The sequence below is a fragment of the Polyodon spathula genome, chromosome 21, assembly GCF_017654505.1.
Source record: "Polyodon spathula isolate WHYD16114869_AA chromosome 21, ASM1765450v1, whole genome shotgun sequence".
NCBI lineage: Eukaryota > Metazoa > Chordata > Actinopteri > Acipenseriformes > Polyodontidae > Polyodon > Polyodon spathula.
In genome coordinates, this window is record NC_054554.1 from 28586063 (window position 1) to 28604373 (window position 18311).

At 39.5% G+C, this 18311-nt stretch overlaps 1 protein-coding gene across 2 annotated transcripts in view; it reads left to right on the forward strand.

The window, feature by feature from the left end:
• LOC121296345 (netrin-1-like) overlaps positions 1 to 18311 on the forward strand; it is a 67180-nt gene that overhangs the window by 17021 nt on the left and 31848 nt on the right. For both annotated transcript variants that reach the window (XM_041221798.1, XM_041221797.1), the window contains exon 3: positions 16326 to 16514. In XM_041221798.1, the coding sequence (XP_041077732.1) occupies positions 16326 to 16514 (189 nt within the window). The remainder of the gene's footprint in view (positions 1 to 16325; positions 16515 to 18311) is intronic.

Genomic DNA, 18311 nt, shown 5'->3' on the forward strand with positions numbered 1-18311 from the left:
AATGGCTACGTTTCTTTCTGTAGCTGTATATCACAATGAATAATTATCCCCTATATGCTGTTAATTTTAACACAGGACAAGTAATTTACTGGATTCAGTACAAGAAAACAGATAATAAAAAAGAAATGAAACTAAAAAATGTAAAAAGAATTCCACATGAATAATCCCAACTGAGTTTAAATACTTTGTTGTCACCATTAAGGAGTCTCCCTTCTGTGGTTTGGGCTCCATAAATTTCTCCTTTCGAGTTTCTCCAAGCAAACGCGTATATTTACCCTGCCTGTAAACTTAATGACTCTTAGGAGGGGAAAGCAAAGATGAAAGAAAGGCTGAAATGATCAATAAATATGCATTTCCAAAATCCCCAAAAAGTTTCTGCAAGGCGGGATGTCTGGAGAGACAGGAACGAGGAGTACCGAGGCCTTGGAAAGCATCTGAGCAAAAGAAACAACGGGTTACTGCTCCTTCATTTCATATTTTCTTTTTATTATATACTGTGATAAACTTAATATTTACTCTGGATGTCTGAGCTTTGTCTTGGCATCAAACCTCTGAACCGACTGTAGAGGCGATAGACATGTGCAGACCAGTGTTTTCCCACACACCCCTCCCTGATTGTCCATTCTCTCTGCATTTTATTTATTTTGATTGGGGAAAGTATTTTCACTCGACAGCTGAACAGAGATGGTATATTTTGTCGTTTTGCTTTATTATAATTTAGCAGTTTGTCATAATCAACTAACCATGTTTTTTCAATGCTGTGAGTTTTCTTTACTATGCGTTGCTACACTTTTAAAGTGGTATAACGCAGCAAACCTTTATAAGGGTAATCAACCGTTTGTCTTAATTGTTAGTGATGTTCACCGATATTTCTATTTCAATAATTGTTCAGAGAAACTGTATTAATACATCAATTATGAACATGGTACACAGCAAATTGCCCCTAAGTTACATTAAATAGTGCCATTAGCACACACTTAATATTTTCTTTCACATATTTTATTGTAGAGATGCACATCCTTAATCATTTTACTATTATTATTATTTTGTGTGTATTTCACTAGGACTTTTTAAACTTGTTTGAGTGCTGTCCCCTGGGCGCTCCCGTCCTTGGTCGGCAAAGGAATAGCCTGGACTTGAACCAGTGACGTCCAGACTATAGGGAGCATCATGCACTCCATGCAGAGTGCTTTTACTGCATGTGCCACCTGGGAGCAAACCCCTTGTATTTGGTTTCTGAAATGCACAGCATATGAAAGGACGCAGTGCAATCGCTCAAGTGCCCAAGGACATTGAGCGGAACAGTGTCTGCATTCTTATTTCTGATGTCTGTAACTGTGTGGATGAAGGAGGGTTTTGTGGAATCCTTTCCATTGTGTTGCATCTGCCCAAGCCTGCCTATTCCTGCTGGGAGGCCGTATCAATTCAAGGGTATTCCTTCAAACTGCACGATTTATTATCACCAGAGCCTGATTCAGGGTTATATACATAAAGCTGTAATGCTCATGCTTTGTGAGGACAGGGTTCATATCGATGGTTAGAACATCGGAGCATTGCAATTTCCAGAAGTGCACTGTCATGAAAAGAAACTTCAGTGCATGTTTTCAAAGCATTTACACCAGTCTTTAGTTAACTCAATTTTTTGGAAACACAAAAGTGTTACAGAACTAGAACCAAAACAAATGATACAATGTCTAAGTAATACAATTCAAGATCTTTTAAGCACACTCAAGTGGTTTGTTTCTCATTTTGAAACCGAAGTTAATAAGCCCCCAGCAACAGTTTTGAAGACTTTTGTCATTGTGTTTGGTGTGATTAATAATGCCAATGAACTCTACTGCTTCCCAGCAGAACAGGTTCAATCACAGAGCTTGCTATCTGTTCGAGGAAAGTTGTTCAGTTGATTTTGTTTCCTACAGCTCTCAGGCTGCAGGAAGACACTGCCTTTTCCTTTCAGTGGCACAACCTTGTTATTTCAAAGGTCACGCTGCCTAATGTTTTACTGCCTTTTCAGCCATGCAGATCATTTCAGAACTAACAACAAGCATCGGCTTGTTGACCCGTCACAAGAGCAGATGAGAAAATGAAAATGTTTTTCATCCTTCAGTCCTGCTGAGTGATCCCCATTGCTTTCTCAGTGTGCAGCATATAAACCCACTGCATCACTCGCTCAAAAGCCAAAACCTTTATTCCATTATCAGTGCCCTGTACAAATATCAGTTAGTATGCTGCAATTTCTTTGTATTTTTTTGCATTTTGGAAAGGTTTGCTTTGTTGAAACTCAAGATGAGCATATTATTCACTAAATGAAAGCTGCAATCTATTACTACTGCAGTAATCGAACAATTCTGGTAATGCCAAAAGCGAATCGTATTGTAACTTCACTTCTTTTTAACAGAGAAAATATTCGATGAGAGCATTAAAGATTCCTGTATCATTTCAGAAATACTGTATGGTCACACTTTACTTTATTAACTGTAAACATACCCTTAAAACCAATACAAACCTGTACCAACTTTGCTAATGGTTAGTTAATATACAGTAACCAATTTAGGACATTGGAATGGGTTTTTTGCTTTTTGCTTAGCTTGCTCAAGCAAGATTTATTTTGTTTCTGACACTGCTTGCTTCCCGGCAGCTTCATCATTGTTAAATATAAGTTAAAGATACTCAATCCTAATTAACTGACTTTCATTCTCATAAGCACAAGACCAGGTGTACATTGTAAAGCCTTCTCAGTATTTTTTCAAATACATGTCTTTATATGTATATTTCATATTCAACCAATGCCAGCTGTCCTTAGAAAAATACCAGCTGAGTATTCCTAATGGGTGTTTTGTTAATGCAGATGTGTCAAACAAACAAACAAAAAAAAAAGGTCCTAAGATTTGAAACAACGATCACAGATTTAGCCACTGCACAATTAATGGCTTTCTTTCTTTATTTGTATTTTCTTTTAATAATCACAGAATTACAATCTAGTTATCAAAGACAAGTCAGTTTTCTGATTCTGTAGTCGAAGACGGGGGCAAGTTCGATTCACAGGACAAGAGCGATGTCCATGCAGGGGTCTTATTTAAAAATATTATTATTATTATTATTATTATTATTATTATTATTATTATTTATTATTATTTAAAGATGATTTGTTGAACCATTATTCCAATTTCCTTATAAATAAATTCCGTGATTCCCGTGCCATGGAAAGAAGACGGCAAACTATGGCAAAGCATTGTAAAATAAATAAATAAACAAGGTTTAGTTTAGGGATCTATAATAAGTGATTATATCCCATCTATAAATATACACTTAAAATATACTTTTGAAATATTTTCCTCACTGCACCTTATGCTGCTGTTGCTCTCCTATAATGTATAATTATAAATGCACATAGATACAAAAATAAGTACTGCTCTCTTCATACACAGATCTACAGTATATGTAGCCCCTTGAATAGCGATACGAACCAAGTCTTGTTAAAGCCAAACTTTAGGCCTCTTAAATGAAAACAAGAGCTTCACACGCCTTCCTGCAGTTTTATAACACGTTGCTAATGATTAGATTGTTGTTTTTTTGTTTTTTTCCCCACCATTTGTGAAGGAAACCAGCTTTGTTAAGGAAACATTCGCTTTATAGAAGCTTGATAGCAAACCACAGTTGTGGGCAAGATAGGTATCTGCAAGGGGCGGGTCTGGGAGATTGCTATCCTCAGTTGTGTGAGGAAAAAGCAAGCTGAACAAAGTCCAGCAGGTTACGGTAACCGCACTGCCCAGTAGGAACACAACTCTCAACCTGAGATTTGAATTGAAGAGAAAACCTTTTACCACTGGAAGGAGATTCTCCGAGCAGGAGAATGCTGCATGGTTAATACCGGCCATATGGGCGGGAGGGCCTGTAAGCACATCAAAAAGAAAAAAATCTGCACAGAGTGATTCTAATTTACAGTTTACACTCTTCCTTTCTGGTCTCTCTGCTCAACGGGAGAGACCATGTTAGATGTATGGCAGTAAGTCAAAAAAACGCCTTTATTTAACAAAAGATATTTGGATGGAAGCCTACTGGAGCCCAAGAGTATTGAATGCTGGAGATTTTTAGGGCAGATTTATTTTTCTTTAAAAGCCTTCAAACAGTGCCTCCTTAACCATCGATCCTGACAACTGAGATATCTATTTGCAGTATTCTTGGAAGTTCTGTACAGAGGCTGAGAAAGAAGCTACTTGTCATATTCTGAATATTTTTTTTTAAATACTGGTCAATACTTTAAAACTAATTAGTCCTCATTCGTAATGTGAACCGCACTGTATGTGTTAATTAGTCACACTCTCCATAGAGGACATTGCTTTTGTGTGTAACCCGAAATAAATACTAGACTAGGAGGACCCCCTTATGACTCTCATAACAACTTGATGTATTAGATTTATTATATTTTAGTTTATTAGCAGACAATGGCTGCACAGTATATTTAGAACAAATAGCACCCACTGGTACCCTGGTCCTGCGATGGATTTCCAATGTGTTTTGGTTTATTGGTTCATGCTCTCTGTTCCTTGGTGCTTTGTTTAACAGGCTCCAGAACTCCATCACTCACCCTTTCCTGCCCAAACTGAAGTCCTTTTCATGCTCTGTACATTTTATTGAGAAATCGGTTGGGGTGGAGTTGCTTTCCAATAAATCAGATTGACGTCTTGTTGAAGCCAAACGGGGACGTTAAATCCTGACGGACAGTGAAAGGTGGAACATGCTAATGACGTTTCCAGCAGGAAGGAGCGGTTCCACGAGTTTCATGCCACACTCTCTGTAAATGAAGAGCAGAGTGGGGTGGATAGAGGCTTTGCACCTGCTCAATCAGCTCTCATGTCCAGTGCTGTAACGAGGTGCAAACGAAGCAAGGCCCCTGCCCCCACTTGGGGGGCTCAGAGGTCTTCCTGATCCTTTTTTGGAGCCCTTTTTTTTTTTTTTTTTTCTCTGAAAATATACAGCAGCCAGAACTTTGATCAGGTCAGAGATGATTTTATCCAGCTGGCTGACCAGTCTTTCCAAGATGAACTTCATTTTTGTTTCTTCTCTGATTACCAAAAAAGACAATATTTCATGTTCTAAATAGGTTGCTTGTATTACTCAGGCTTCCAATGTGGAATGGGACAATGTCAAAACCTTGCCATATTTTTTATTTTTGTTACTTTACAAAACAAGAAAGATTGAGCTGCAGATGTAAAATCATTGAGTAGCAATGCAGATGCTAATCTTTCAAATAAATACAAATCACATTAATTCTTGTAAAATGGAAAGTACGCATGCGAGCAAGAAAAAGAAACAAACGACCAAGAATCAAACCAAATCTGATCTTCAGCTTCAATGTCACATTTGAATCTCTTGATTTTGAAATCAGTTTTAGATAAAGCAGATCAGATTTTACCTTTGCCTGTTCTCTTATTTACTTTGTATGTTTTTCCCATGTCTCGGTACCAAACAAAAGCAGCTGAAAATCAGATGGCGTTACATTTAGCAGTAGAAGTAGAAGCTAATGCATTGGAGTCAGTGTCTGTGGAAGTTTCCTTGGACACGATCCAGATTATTGTAGATTTTATGCGACTGGATCCACATCCAGTGTACCACTCTGATCTAAACACTGGAAACTAAAACAAACTGTAAAGAAGGGCAGGCTTTGAGTAATTGACAGTTCCCTGACTTTAGTCTGCGATGTTCTTCATTAAAGTTAAAAGGCTGCCACATAAACTACGATAAGCTCTGTCCAAGAAAAGGGACAAAATACAGTTTTATATAAGATAATGCTCTTTGTGTTGGATGTCTCTTAAGAGCTCTTGTCTCACTTAGAAGCGAAAAGCCTCAATACACAAGCCGTGCACAATCCTTTCTATTATGATGAGACGCCCTATAGCCTATAATAAATCATGTTTCAATAATAGAGAAACATTTTTTTTAAACACATCAGTGTGACAGGGAGACCCTGTCGCTGGCTGGTTCTTGAGTGCATGTGTGCTTTTATGGAAGCAGCAGGGACTGGCAACAGGAGACGTGTTGCTAAGCAACAAATTGTGACCGGGGAGTCTGCACGGAGCTCAAAAAGTGCCTGCGTCACAGCTCGAAGCTGCATGGTCATAGCCATACAGACGAGTGCTGACGAAATCTTGCTGTGTTGACATCGAGGAGGAGAGCTTCCACTCCATGGAGAGTACTACTACACAAAACCTTTCCACTGCAAGACCGTGCTCGTGAAGGCATTGCCCAGCCAAGGTTGCTTGAAAAAGGGCTTTTAAATAGGTTGGAGTTACTGTGAGAAGGTCGGGACTCCGGGAGCCCAGAAATAGGTCAGTTTAGGGGATGTTGATCCCAAACAGAATAGAGAGGGTTTGCATAGTGTCGTAGGTTTCTTTCCTTTTAATGGAACTAGTGCTCACTATTTGTGTGGCAAACTTTTATTTTTAGCTTTGTTTTGTTTTCTTTATAAATCAGGCACTAGGATTACCATTGTTGGTATTAAATCTGCATTCCTGTGCTGTGTGTCAACACCCACTGCTCTGTGTCTGATTCAGTATTATTCATAGACGACCCATGTATGTAAAATCACCCTGTTACAGTCAGTTATTGAGCTTGTATTTTCATGCCATGGATTTATCCTGGAAATAAGGCAGCTCCTTTGAAAATGCACGCAAAGACTCGCAGCTTCTTGGCAGTTAATAGCTGGAATGGTTGCTGTAACATGAAAGGTGTAAAAGAGATCAAGTGACACTGCATTTAAAAAGCCGATATGTACAGCAAACGATACATTTAATCCCTCAGTGGAGATTTGACTTTCTGACTTGAGGAAGGAGGACTAGGAAGGAAACATCCCCTGCCCAAAGTGTTAAGCCAACATTTTAATCTTCAAGCGTTATTTATTTTCCTAAACTGCCAGACAGCCCAGTGTTATGAAGGATTGCTTTGTGACTAATACGACAGGATAATATCTTAATTAGATATTTTATAGGGGCAATGTTTTCCTGCCTTATTTGCCTAGCGAGCAGAATTAGCGTAAATTACAATTACACAAAGTGCTAACATACACTCTTATAAGTATTTATTTGCCCCTGAAACTTTCCCTGCACTGGAGTAGCTGCCAAATTTCATACAAGCGCACACTGACAGGGCCAGGGTGTGTGTTACTAGGAAAGAAATGGCAAAATCAACAGAGAAGGGAGTAAAGCTGCTGCATTGCGACTCTGGTTTCAGCCCTGAGATCACCTCTATTTCTATTTCACACGCTTGAAGTACATTGGCAGAGGCCATGCACAAATGAAGTAGGAGATATCCTGTAAAGGGTTCCAGCAGCGAGTATTTTCAATTGGCCACATGGCAACGGTGCTGCAGCAGTGTAAACGATAGCTAATAATAGCGGTTTACACGCTGTCCTTTAGAAAAGCAGATAGTCATGGTGGGATGTAATGGGAGGGCAGCGTTGCTATTAGGCTGGTATTAGTGAGGGAAATGGGAAGTCGTCAGGATCCCTTTGCTGTTGCTAAGTATGACGAGAGGACTGTTAACAAGGGAAAGTGCAGATTAGTTCTAACCCAGCATGGGGTTCCTTATCCATTCCACTTCATACAGCCACCCGCTACAGTGGGGCTTAAGTAGAGATCTAACATGCTTTCCAACCAAACGTATCTTGGGCTGATAAGAGGTGGGGTTTGAGCTTTTAGGGCTAAATCTGATTACTCTGATTAGGATTAAAATGGGGAGGGGGATCGGCTGTGGTAGACAAGCTGGTTTTGGTTGTCATTGCAGCAGATGGATAATTAAATCAAATTAATTAATAAACAAAATATGTAACCTTTTTTGGATTATTATTATTATTATTATTATTATTATTATTATTATTATTATTATTATTATTATTATTATTATTAGTAGTAGTATTAGTATTAGTAGTAGTAGTATTTCTATTACACATTTGGTATGAAATGTGTTAGTTCAGAAGTGATTGCATTCGAATTGCAGATAACTCTTGAGATAGCAGACAGAGTAGCAGTAGTATTGTTAGGATTCTTGTCAGTGTAACTCTTCCAACCAGTTTTAATTGCATAGGAGACCAGTTTTATATATTTAATTTCAAGTCTGGGTACTTTCTTTTAACCACTTGGGTAATCATTTAGATCCACAAACAGCAAAACTAAAACAAAAATGTAAAAAAAAAAGAATGGACAGCTTGTGCACAAACCAACGGCAAGCCAAGTGATCCCAAAGAAGTGAACTCCACACCCCGTGCGACGTGGCGCTGGATCAGTATTTTTAATCGAGTCAAGGAGAACATGTTGTGTGCATCAAGTGAGGCAACTCCAGCCAAACACTTCCCCTCCTTAGGCTTCATGAGGACACAACTGCAGGAAGATGGCCCTTCAGCTCAAACATCCATGATTTGTTGTAAGGAAAACGACTTTTGAGGGGCGATTTCATAGGATTGACAAGATTTATAGCAACACATCTGACAATACCTACTTCCGAATTAAGATCAATTACAAAACACTTTGGACAACTGTGGAACGATTAAATATAAAACATTTCCCAGAACCTTTTCACTTCTGTTAGTTTATAATCTTTGGCAGCGATGAGCCGCAGCCTTATAAAATCAATATTTATCCACTAATGCTTTGACCAAGAGAAATTAAATGCATTCTCTCGCACTGATTCATTGATTGGGCTTTCAAACTGAAGATTATTGTTGTGGGACTCAGGACAATTTGAAAAAGGAAGAAGAGGGGAAAGGCGTTCATGACTTGAATGAGGTGTGCCCAGTGTTAGAGGCTGGGCACATAACCCATAAACCTCACTGTGAGGCAACACTTTAAAATAATGGCTTGAATATCTTCTGTACTTCCTCTGAGTTCTGAAGTTATACATTTTGATTTCAGCCCTGTTAATTAATGTGGATTTAATTACCCACATTCATTCCAAGTTCCTTTGTAGTTATGTCACATGTATATCTTGCATGAAATAGCATCTATTCCAATCCCCTGGTGGGCGAGTAAGAGGGTATGAATTCATTATATACGGTACATTGAAGACCCCCCTCCACCACCACCACACACACACTTTCTTTGTAAATTACTAGGATTAAATGAGAAGGCGATCATTTATTAGAATTTAACTTCAGGATTCACTTTACAACAGCTCATCTCATTAAATGAACCACATGAAACTGTCCTTGATGCAGTGTTGTATGGGTTAAGTAAAATATCTCCAGTAGACTGATTGCAGGAGGTATATAGAACAGTCTGGAGTGCTGCAGGGAACTAAGTGGTAGGACTAATTGGCTGTGATACGATAATCAAATAATCCTGATATGAACTCTCATCCCCCCCCCCCCCCCCCCCCTTGCAGTGGTGCTATGCCTCCCTCACCTTTTCGATTGCCTGATCGGAGCCTGTCTCTCGGAGCCCGTCTCTCAGCAGCTTCTCAACACTGTTCCCAGGACTTGAGCAGGTGCTTTTCAGCACCTTTTCTGTGCTTGTTTGTTTGGTTTTCACATTCACAACTTCTTTTGGTCAGCAGATACACAGTCAAAACCAAGACAGTTTATATATATATATATAGGTCAAGGCAGGCAGGCGCATCACACAGGGCAAGGCAGTCCACACACAGGCGGAGAAGGGGGTGCAAACCTGGAACCTCTCGCTCTAAAGCATAGCAGAGATACCGCTGTACAAAAGAGCCAGGTCCTTTGCAAGGAGTGTGTATCAGGCTTATGTCACCTACCAGCCCCGCTGCTGCCTTCCCCCGTGCTCGCTGCTATGTGTTAATTTAATGTCTTTTTTTTTTTGTTGTACATCTGTTCTGACTTACTGAAGCATTATTAAGGCGGCGTTGATCTTCCCCGCCTATAATGAGGCATTGCATCTGTGTTCATTTGCTGTTGTTATTGTTGCCTGAGCATCATGTTTAAAGTTGCTACTTCCCTAGTGTGGTCAATGTATTAGTTTCTTATAAGAAACAATATTCACCTAATGGCAGACGTGCTTTCCTGTTCTTGGGGGCTCTGTCTTCTTGAGTTTAAGTGATCAAAGGCTGCCTACGGTTGGTATACAGATTCATCTTTTTATTTATGCACCCCCAAACAAAGCCTTTTTCAATGAGTGAAAAGCTTTCTCTTCACCAATTCTCAGGCGTGCATCTCCTGCAAAGCATCAACAGCAAACCAGAACCTCCTGAACGTGATTCAGCATTTGAATGGATTTGATCCAAAACCCAATTTTCTGTTCAATTTGCTGCCTCTCTCAGTTTTGGCAGGGTTTCTGCTGGGAGATATGGCTAGTTAGTTACTGATGGGCAGAGCAGAGCAGGGGGAGTTTTAAACCAACCACAGTGCATCGTTTATGGTGTTCCCAAGCACCTCGAGTATCTGAGCCAATGTTGCATCACAATAAATTTAACTTGAGCTCTGGTTAATTCTGGCACTTGCTGGCATAGGCTTTGTTATGTGAGTTAAAATTGGTTTGAGAAGCACTTCTGTAGCTAAACTACCAGTTTTATATGCTTGGAGTCAGACCTCCCAGTGAGTGCTTTCAATTCCATTGTTAAGAATGTATCCTTTACAGCTTTACAAACAGGAAGCTGGCTGAGTAAAGGAATCGGTGAACTGTGGGATCTTTCCTTTCCTGCTAATTGTGAGAAATACGTTTGGCTTGAGATACTACAGTACCATGATACTCTAGCTCAGCAATTAGGAGAACACAGCATGGCTACCAGCAGGTACAGAATAACGAGACAGACCTGAAAATAGATTTAGTCTTTGTTTCATGTTTGCAGTAAATTGTTCACGGGAAAATCAGTGGCCTTTATTGTTTAACTAAGAACTTTGTTTGGCGCTGCCAATTAAATTCAATACTGCCATAAAAATATTGCAGCAGATTCCCCCCCCCCCCCCCCCCCCCAATTGTTTCTTGAATGTGACCATTTTTTTTTTTTTTTCCTAGATCTCCATGAGATAATGATGTTTGCTTTGGCTTATGCAAGGGCTGACAGTAACAGCCAGCATTATCCACGGAGGTCAGAAATAGCGGATACAATTGAAAAAAATATATATGTTTTATAGAAAGTACAGCTACGTTATTTTCTAAAGTGAAGGTTTTACCTGATGTTGAATATTGGCTTGTTCTCAGTTCGGTTTTTACTAGGGGTGTGTTATGAAATGTGTTACCTGGGTTTGTTCAGATCTTTTATCAATGCGTGTGGAGAGCACGCTTATTGAAACTACTGAAGGGAAAAACCCAGTTTCATCTCTTCTTTCAACACTTTGTAACATATCGCAATTTCTTACTGATAGCAAGACTCCAAACTTTAAAGTAAATATTGTCTCTATTTACAATAAACTTTGTAAAAAATAAGAGATGCAACCGGTGTGTCTCCACATTCACTTGTTTGTTTTGTACATATGTCTCAAGCTTATGGATGCCTAATACAAACATGTGCAAAGTCCCAGTTTAACTCTGCACTTTGTTTTGTTACTATTTACTTCCAGAATAAGTTGTATAAATTCAGAGGAGTAACCACAATATGAACCTACTGTAACTTAGCAAGTGAAACGCACGTCAGGCTGTAACCCCTTGGCTACCGCAGTTAAAGATAAAATTGTTCTGAATCATGCCACAGGACAACTTCCATCCTCCTTATACCAAACAGGGTCAGACCCAGCTGCAACTGGGCCACTGAACTGCTGGACTAAATAAACCCCTAAGGTATTTATCCTGCCCTGTGGTGTTCGGGAGCTTGTGTTTCTCCACCCCCATTCCCAGAGTGCACAAAGGTACCAAGAGAGACAACAGACTTTGACAAGTGTGCTACGGTTCACTTCAAGGAGGTGTAGTGATGTCCTGCTGACTTTAGGCCTCTCTCAGGGCTTCAGGTGTCCTTTTCTTCACTGCATGCTTTGCATACGCTGCTCAGTCTGTCAGGAGAGCGGGTTTGGAATACCTGAAGGTGTTACATGGATTCACTACCCAAAGCTGATGAAAAAGCCCCCTTCACTGTCTTAACTCTTTGAAATGTGACACTTGGCACCCCCTTTTTTTACAATCTGGAATTTAAAAAAATGCAGGAACAGGGAATGTTTCTTATGCTGTCGAAGGGGCATTTTAGCTAATCTCATTGCTTCCAGGGACCTCACAGAGATCTGATGTCAGCGTATTGCATTTCAGCTTATTTTATTTATTTGAAGATATTTAGGTAGGTAAGATCTGCTGATGAAACATTTAATTTGCTGAGATCAGGGAATTGAAGCCTGGTCACAGTTAGGGAGATTTAGCCAAACCAGAATTGTATTGCCCAGTACTGTTCCCTTATAAATGTTTAACATGGTAAATTGTCACAGCAATTGTACAGTTCATCATGCTTATCTTGCAGATACTATGCATTTAAGCATGTGTAAAGCTTGTCTTTGCTTCACTATTTTTATTCTGTACCAGTTTGCTTTCCTAAACCTATACTTCAGCATGACAGTACGACATTTTACAAACCAATACAATGTTCAACAAGACTAGCTGCAAAGTCTACCGAAGCATACTGAAAGAAGGGGTAGTGCAATTCAGAGGAAGGGTAATTTACTCCCATATGTGAGGACTGTTTACACCGTGCTTCGTGCTATGAGATAAGACCCATGCCCGTAACTCTGCAACTTGTTAGCCTGTCAGAAGTGAATTGTTGGCCAGCACTAACATACTTGTGCCTGCAGACAGTGATAATTGACTTCAGCTGAGCGTTTACCAGGATCAAGGAAGATAAATAACCAATACAAGTGGCTTAATGTCACCAGAACTGCTGTGAAAGCGAATGTTTTTATGTGTACTGTTAAATCTTAGCAACTGTTGGAAATGGAGGCTTTGTGCTGTGCGGAGTGTGACGTGTGAGGTTTCATCAGCCTTATCATTTCATTGACCATCTCCACTCCGGGACAATTAGCTTGTTAATTAGGAGAGCTACCAAGTGCTGTCTGCTTGAGATAAGATAGGGGGTCATTCAGAAAGGCGGAATGCAGAATTCTGGGATGGGAGTGTTTTTTTGGAGATAATATACGTTCATCATAGGGAATAATAAGAAAATAATAGAAGTAATAGGAGCAGCTCCACATTCCCAAAATATAAAGGAACCTGATACTCCTTAGATTCTGCAGTGGGATTTTCCATACAAAAACATAGCCTATATTATATGTATATAAACCTTTTATATAAGAATATACCATTGTCATCTCTAAACATCCAAAACCCCTTTTTTAAATGATAATAATATGTTAATGTTTTGGTTTAACTATACATGCAGGGGACTCATATCAATTCATTCAAGCAGGACACTCTCTTGTGCTGTTTAACATATTGTTTTCAGACAGAAGTACAGTGAAGAGACTCCCGTGCCCTTCAATTTGTTTGACTTTTGTGAGAATACAATAGAAAGTCTGACCCTGTTTAGTTCCATTGAATTGAACTCAATGTGTTAGAATGCCCTCTGTTTCTATCATGTTAACAGTGTAAAGCTTTTAAATCCCATTGCATGCCTTTCCCCATATGGATACTCCGCCGCTCTCAGCTATTCTGAAACACAAACCGCAGCTTGACAGATTAGGTCTCCCTGTTGGGTCCTGCCTTTGGGGTCAGAGCCAGCCCCAGGATGTAATCATCCCATCAGCCCACTTGCTGAGCAAATTAAATGTTGCTGTTTCAGAAGAGAGACTGGGCTTCACAGTGTAGCTTCCTATTGGAGTTTGCTATCTCAGATTAATGGCAACAACACTGCATAAAATTATAATTCAATTTTGTAAAATGGTACTTTTTTAAAAATTATTATTATTATTATTTTTTTTTTTTTAAAGAGCCGTTATAGGGATAATGGTACCATAATTAAAATTGTAACCCTAGGATGATATCATACCACACAGTATCAGTGCATTTCAATGGAACTATTTTACTAAATATATGTTATCACATTGAAGAAAAGTGAAAAGGGAGGAAGGGTTCTTTGTTACCTTTTGAATATGTTTGTAACCCTGCGCTTCATGTTCAAGTTAAGTACCTTCTTGTCTGGATCCTCGTTGAAAAGCATGCACTCTGAAGCCTGTACACCTGCTACTCTGTTACAAAACACCCAGCAGGTGTTAAGAACATGTTACTGTGTTCCTGGAGTGCTCTGGGTCCCGGGCTCCCCCGATGGAAACAGCCATTGTCTCCCAACTTCAAACAGGCTGACCTTATCTGTAGGGGCTTATCCCAACAGTCTCAAAGGTGGAAAAATATGGAAAAATATGGGCTTGTCTTACCAGCACCCCAATCCGTCTGCATTTACTGACAGGAAAAAATTAGGGAGAGGAGACGTTTCACCACACCTAATAAAAAAGAAGGATGTGAGGTATACAATGGAGCTAGAGAAATGAAAACTGCATGTCCGAGAAGCTGCAGGAATAGCAGTGGGCAGCACATTTTTATAAATAATAAATGCCTTTGCATGAGTTGCCATTTAAAGTAGTTACAGGGCAGCACTTTGGACACATTGCAGGTAGATGCACTAACCAAAGGGCTACTACAACATACTAGAAACATCCATCATATAATGCGATCCCAAAGATGGAAGTCTTTTTTTGGTGTACAGTTATAGTCTTAAAGTGTCCACCTGGTCTCACTGGGTGCCTGACAAGTTTCTTCCCTAAGCACACACAAGCTCAGAGTGGAGCTCTGCTGCTGCCGCTTATTGAGTAAAAGTGATCTGCTCAATGCAAGTCTCTAGGGTTCCTTCTGCTGTATAACAGAACAGTCATATTGGCAGGTGCAGTTTTCATTGTGGTGAGGGTACATGAGGAGAATAACGGTTGCCAGATGTTGCCTTCTCCAATAACCAGATACCAAATTAATTTGAGAGCATGGCTTTAACCCCTGAATGCTTGGAGACCAAGTGAATCAAATTGCAAAATAACGAGCAGGCTTTTTAAAATGTTTTTTTTTTTTTTTTTTTTTTTTATTCAGTGTCTTATATTCCCCTATTGTTTTGTAATGAAATCTTGGAACACCATGTGTGGCGGTGATGTAATTGTTTTGCATCATTCACAGACATGAAATTATTCCAAATATGTTTTGGATATATGTTTTTCATTGCCAGCAAAATATATAACAGTGAAAAAAGACAGACATATTTAATTAGCACCCTTTAATATAAACCACAGCACCTTAAGTCTGGGTTGAGATTATTACCAGTTTCCAAGACTATCCATTGATGTTTTGTCTTGCGTGTTGTGCCTTCAGCACACAGTGCCTGTTAGGAGCTGAAGATTGATGTTATTGGTAGCACTGCCCACAGTGAATACAGTTGTTAAGCCTGACAGCAGTATTCTTAAAGCTGTAAAAACAGAAACGTTGGGCCAACGTGTTTAAGTTTCTCCTTTTCCAGCAGCCCTTTAAATCATATTCTATAAGTTTACCCCGGAGCCTGCAGTGAATAATGCACGAACATCTGATTGATTTGTTTCAAGGAATATTTTAATGATGGCAAACATGCCTCCACACGAATGGATCATGACTAACCATAATTAACCATATTAATTAATCTCGGAGATAGAGACTCTATCCAGCAATTAAACACCGGTGATATGTCTTTGGAACATGAGAGGGATTTGTTTGGAATTCTTAAAGTACACACACACAGACACACACACACACACACAATACTTGTGCTTTTGACTGTTGACCTAGTTTGTGGAGATAGAGAGATTTGGTTGTTCAATTCAACCCTTGCTATTCTAAAATATGTTATCAATGCTTTTAAGAACGACTGGATAGACCTCCCTGGACATCCTTATAACTAGTACAGCAGCTTCATTGCAAGCCCCCTATACCAATTGCTCCCTCCTCTTGATCAATGTACCTCTGCCTGTGGCAGTGAATCCACAAATTGGTTTTAAAACATTTGGTTTGCTCTCCCTTAAGATGGTTAGCAGAATTAAATAGGTTGTAAGACTTTACATTAAGTAATTACAAAGTAATTACACAAACACAAAATGTGGAACAACACATCTAATAACTTTTGCAACTACACTGCACTTGCACATGAAGTTGTGTATTTACAATGCACTAATTATGTAGCAACACATGCAATTACAGTGTAATAACAGTGTCGTAAGAGACTTCATTGAAGGTATTATCTTTATTTCCAAAGCTGACAGGCGTTAAATGCTGTGCATTATTTAACTATAAAGAAACAGTCCTTTATCTTCAAACAGTCCAAATGTAGTAGTACTGATTAGATGGTTTTATATCTAGGTCTTCCTATTCCTAAAAGTTTTTTTTTTTCATTGGCAGCCTGCAATTGTAACCTGCATGCCCGCAGGTGCAGGTTCAACATGGAGCTTTTCAAACTGTCTGGGAGAAAGAGTGGCGGGGTCTGTCTCAACTGCCGTCACAACACAGCTGGACGTCACTGCCACTACTGCAAAGAGGGCTACTACCGGGACATGTCCAAGCCCATCTCCCACAGGAAGGCATGCAAAGGTATGTGGACAGCTCGTCCTCCTCCTTTACATCATGATGTGGAACTGTTCATTTTTTTCATTTCAATTTCAGTTTTGATCTTTATTGCATAACTTTCTTTGCAGGCTTTTTTTTTTGGAAGATCGCTTGCGTCAACCGTCGCTTTTATTACTCATGTCATTTATCTCAGAGCTTCAAAGAGGGATCGCAGGTTGGTTTTCATTAGCACCTGTTTGGTTGAATTGGATAGGGCTATGAGACTGGACAGCTCCGCCAGATTCCTTCATTCAGGAATGAGCAGTGACGTAGTCTAGCTGGAGCGCACATAATAGTCTAGCTGAGTCAAATGACTCACATCTCCCACACAACTGTCTGATTCAGTTAGTAGTCATCTTAATGCAATGAAAAGAGCATTAGGAACTTCTTTAAGAAGACTTATAATGCTGACGAAGGCAACAGCAAGGGTGCATCGAATACGACTGTGGAGCAAACAAAAACAAAGCTTTGTAAAAATACTTGTAGAAATTAGACAAATGCATTACCTATTATATGTGTTACTATAAGTTCAGTATACTAATAAAATATTAATTCTTAAAATAATTCTCATTTAAGAAAATCTGTATTTTCTTAAACATATACCGGTACCTTATTTCTACACCACTGGGGATTGATTGAGGCACATGGCTCCTTGGCTGAACTACTGAGCTTCCTGGTGAATTGGGAATGAGGTTTGACTAATAAGAGAGAAAGGGTCAATAAACAGAGCGGTAATCACAATTAGAAGCTCTGCCATGCTCAATGTAATTATCATGTGCAATCAGTATAATATGAAAGACAGACCTTCAGCAGCATGTCTTGTTTCGAGAGTGAGGGCAGTGTTTTAATGGGTTGGTAATGCCATTAAATTAGGATATTGCCACACCGTTGTTTGTACATGTTGACAGCAAGCACATTGATCATCCCGTGCATTTCATGAACTGAGCAGGAGAGAAGTTGCAATAATTAGAATTTGAAGGAGCAACCAGCATAGGAAACCATTCAGAACAGGTTTATTGCTGTTATTAACAATTCATGTCATAGTAACGGCTCAACTGAATTACAATTCGATTTGAATGAAGTAAACTTTAGTTAATGATAAACCCTTTTCATCATAAGAACAGTGTTATCATGAGCAGGTGTGTCTGTCCAGTCCCCTGTCAGTGAGATGAGATGAAGTTAAAAGCTCTAAAACCAGGGCTCCCAAGATGGAGTGCAGGATGCACCCTATAGCCTGGAAGTTGCCGAGTCCAGGTTATTCCTTTGCCAACCAAGGACGGCAGTATCCAATTGGCCGAGCACCACCAGGGGGGAGGGAGGGCTAGGTTGGCGAGGGTGTCCTCGGCTCACTGCACACCAGCGATGTATCTCATGAATGAGTAAGTCATACAGAGTTTGATTTACATGTATAATTAAAGTGAAACCGTGAATGGCTTGTTGGTGGATTTTAAAGTTGAAGAAGGGCTAAAATGAAATGGAGACGTGTGAAAAGCCCTTTAGAGCTGCTTACATTACACTGGGCAACAGCAGCATCCATTGTAACCGTTCTTGGGTGCTTTTACAGGAATAAAAATGTAAAATGATAAAAAGATTACAGCTGTTTCTATAACCATCCACACACCAAACTCTAGGCTACAGTTTCAATGCTTGGCACCAAGCATTAGTGTAGAAAATGGAAAATAAAAGTGAATTTCCTTACGCGATTGGGACTTCCTTTCTTAATTCAATATGACTCCTCTGAATCCAATGTTACTTCACACTAAATGAAAGTATAAACAGATT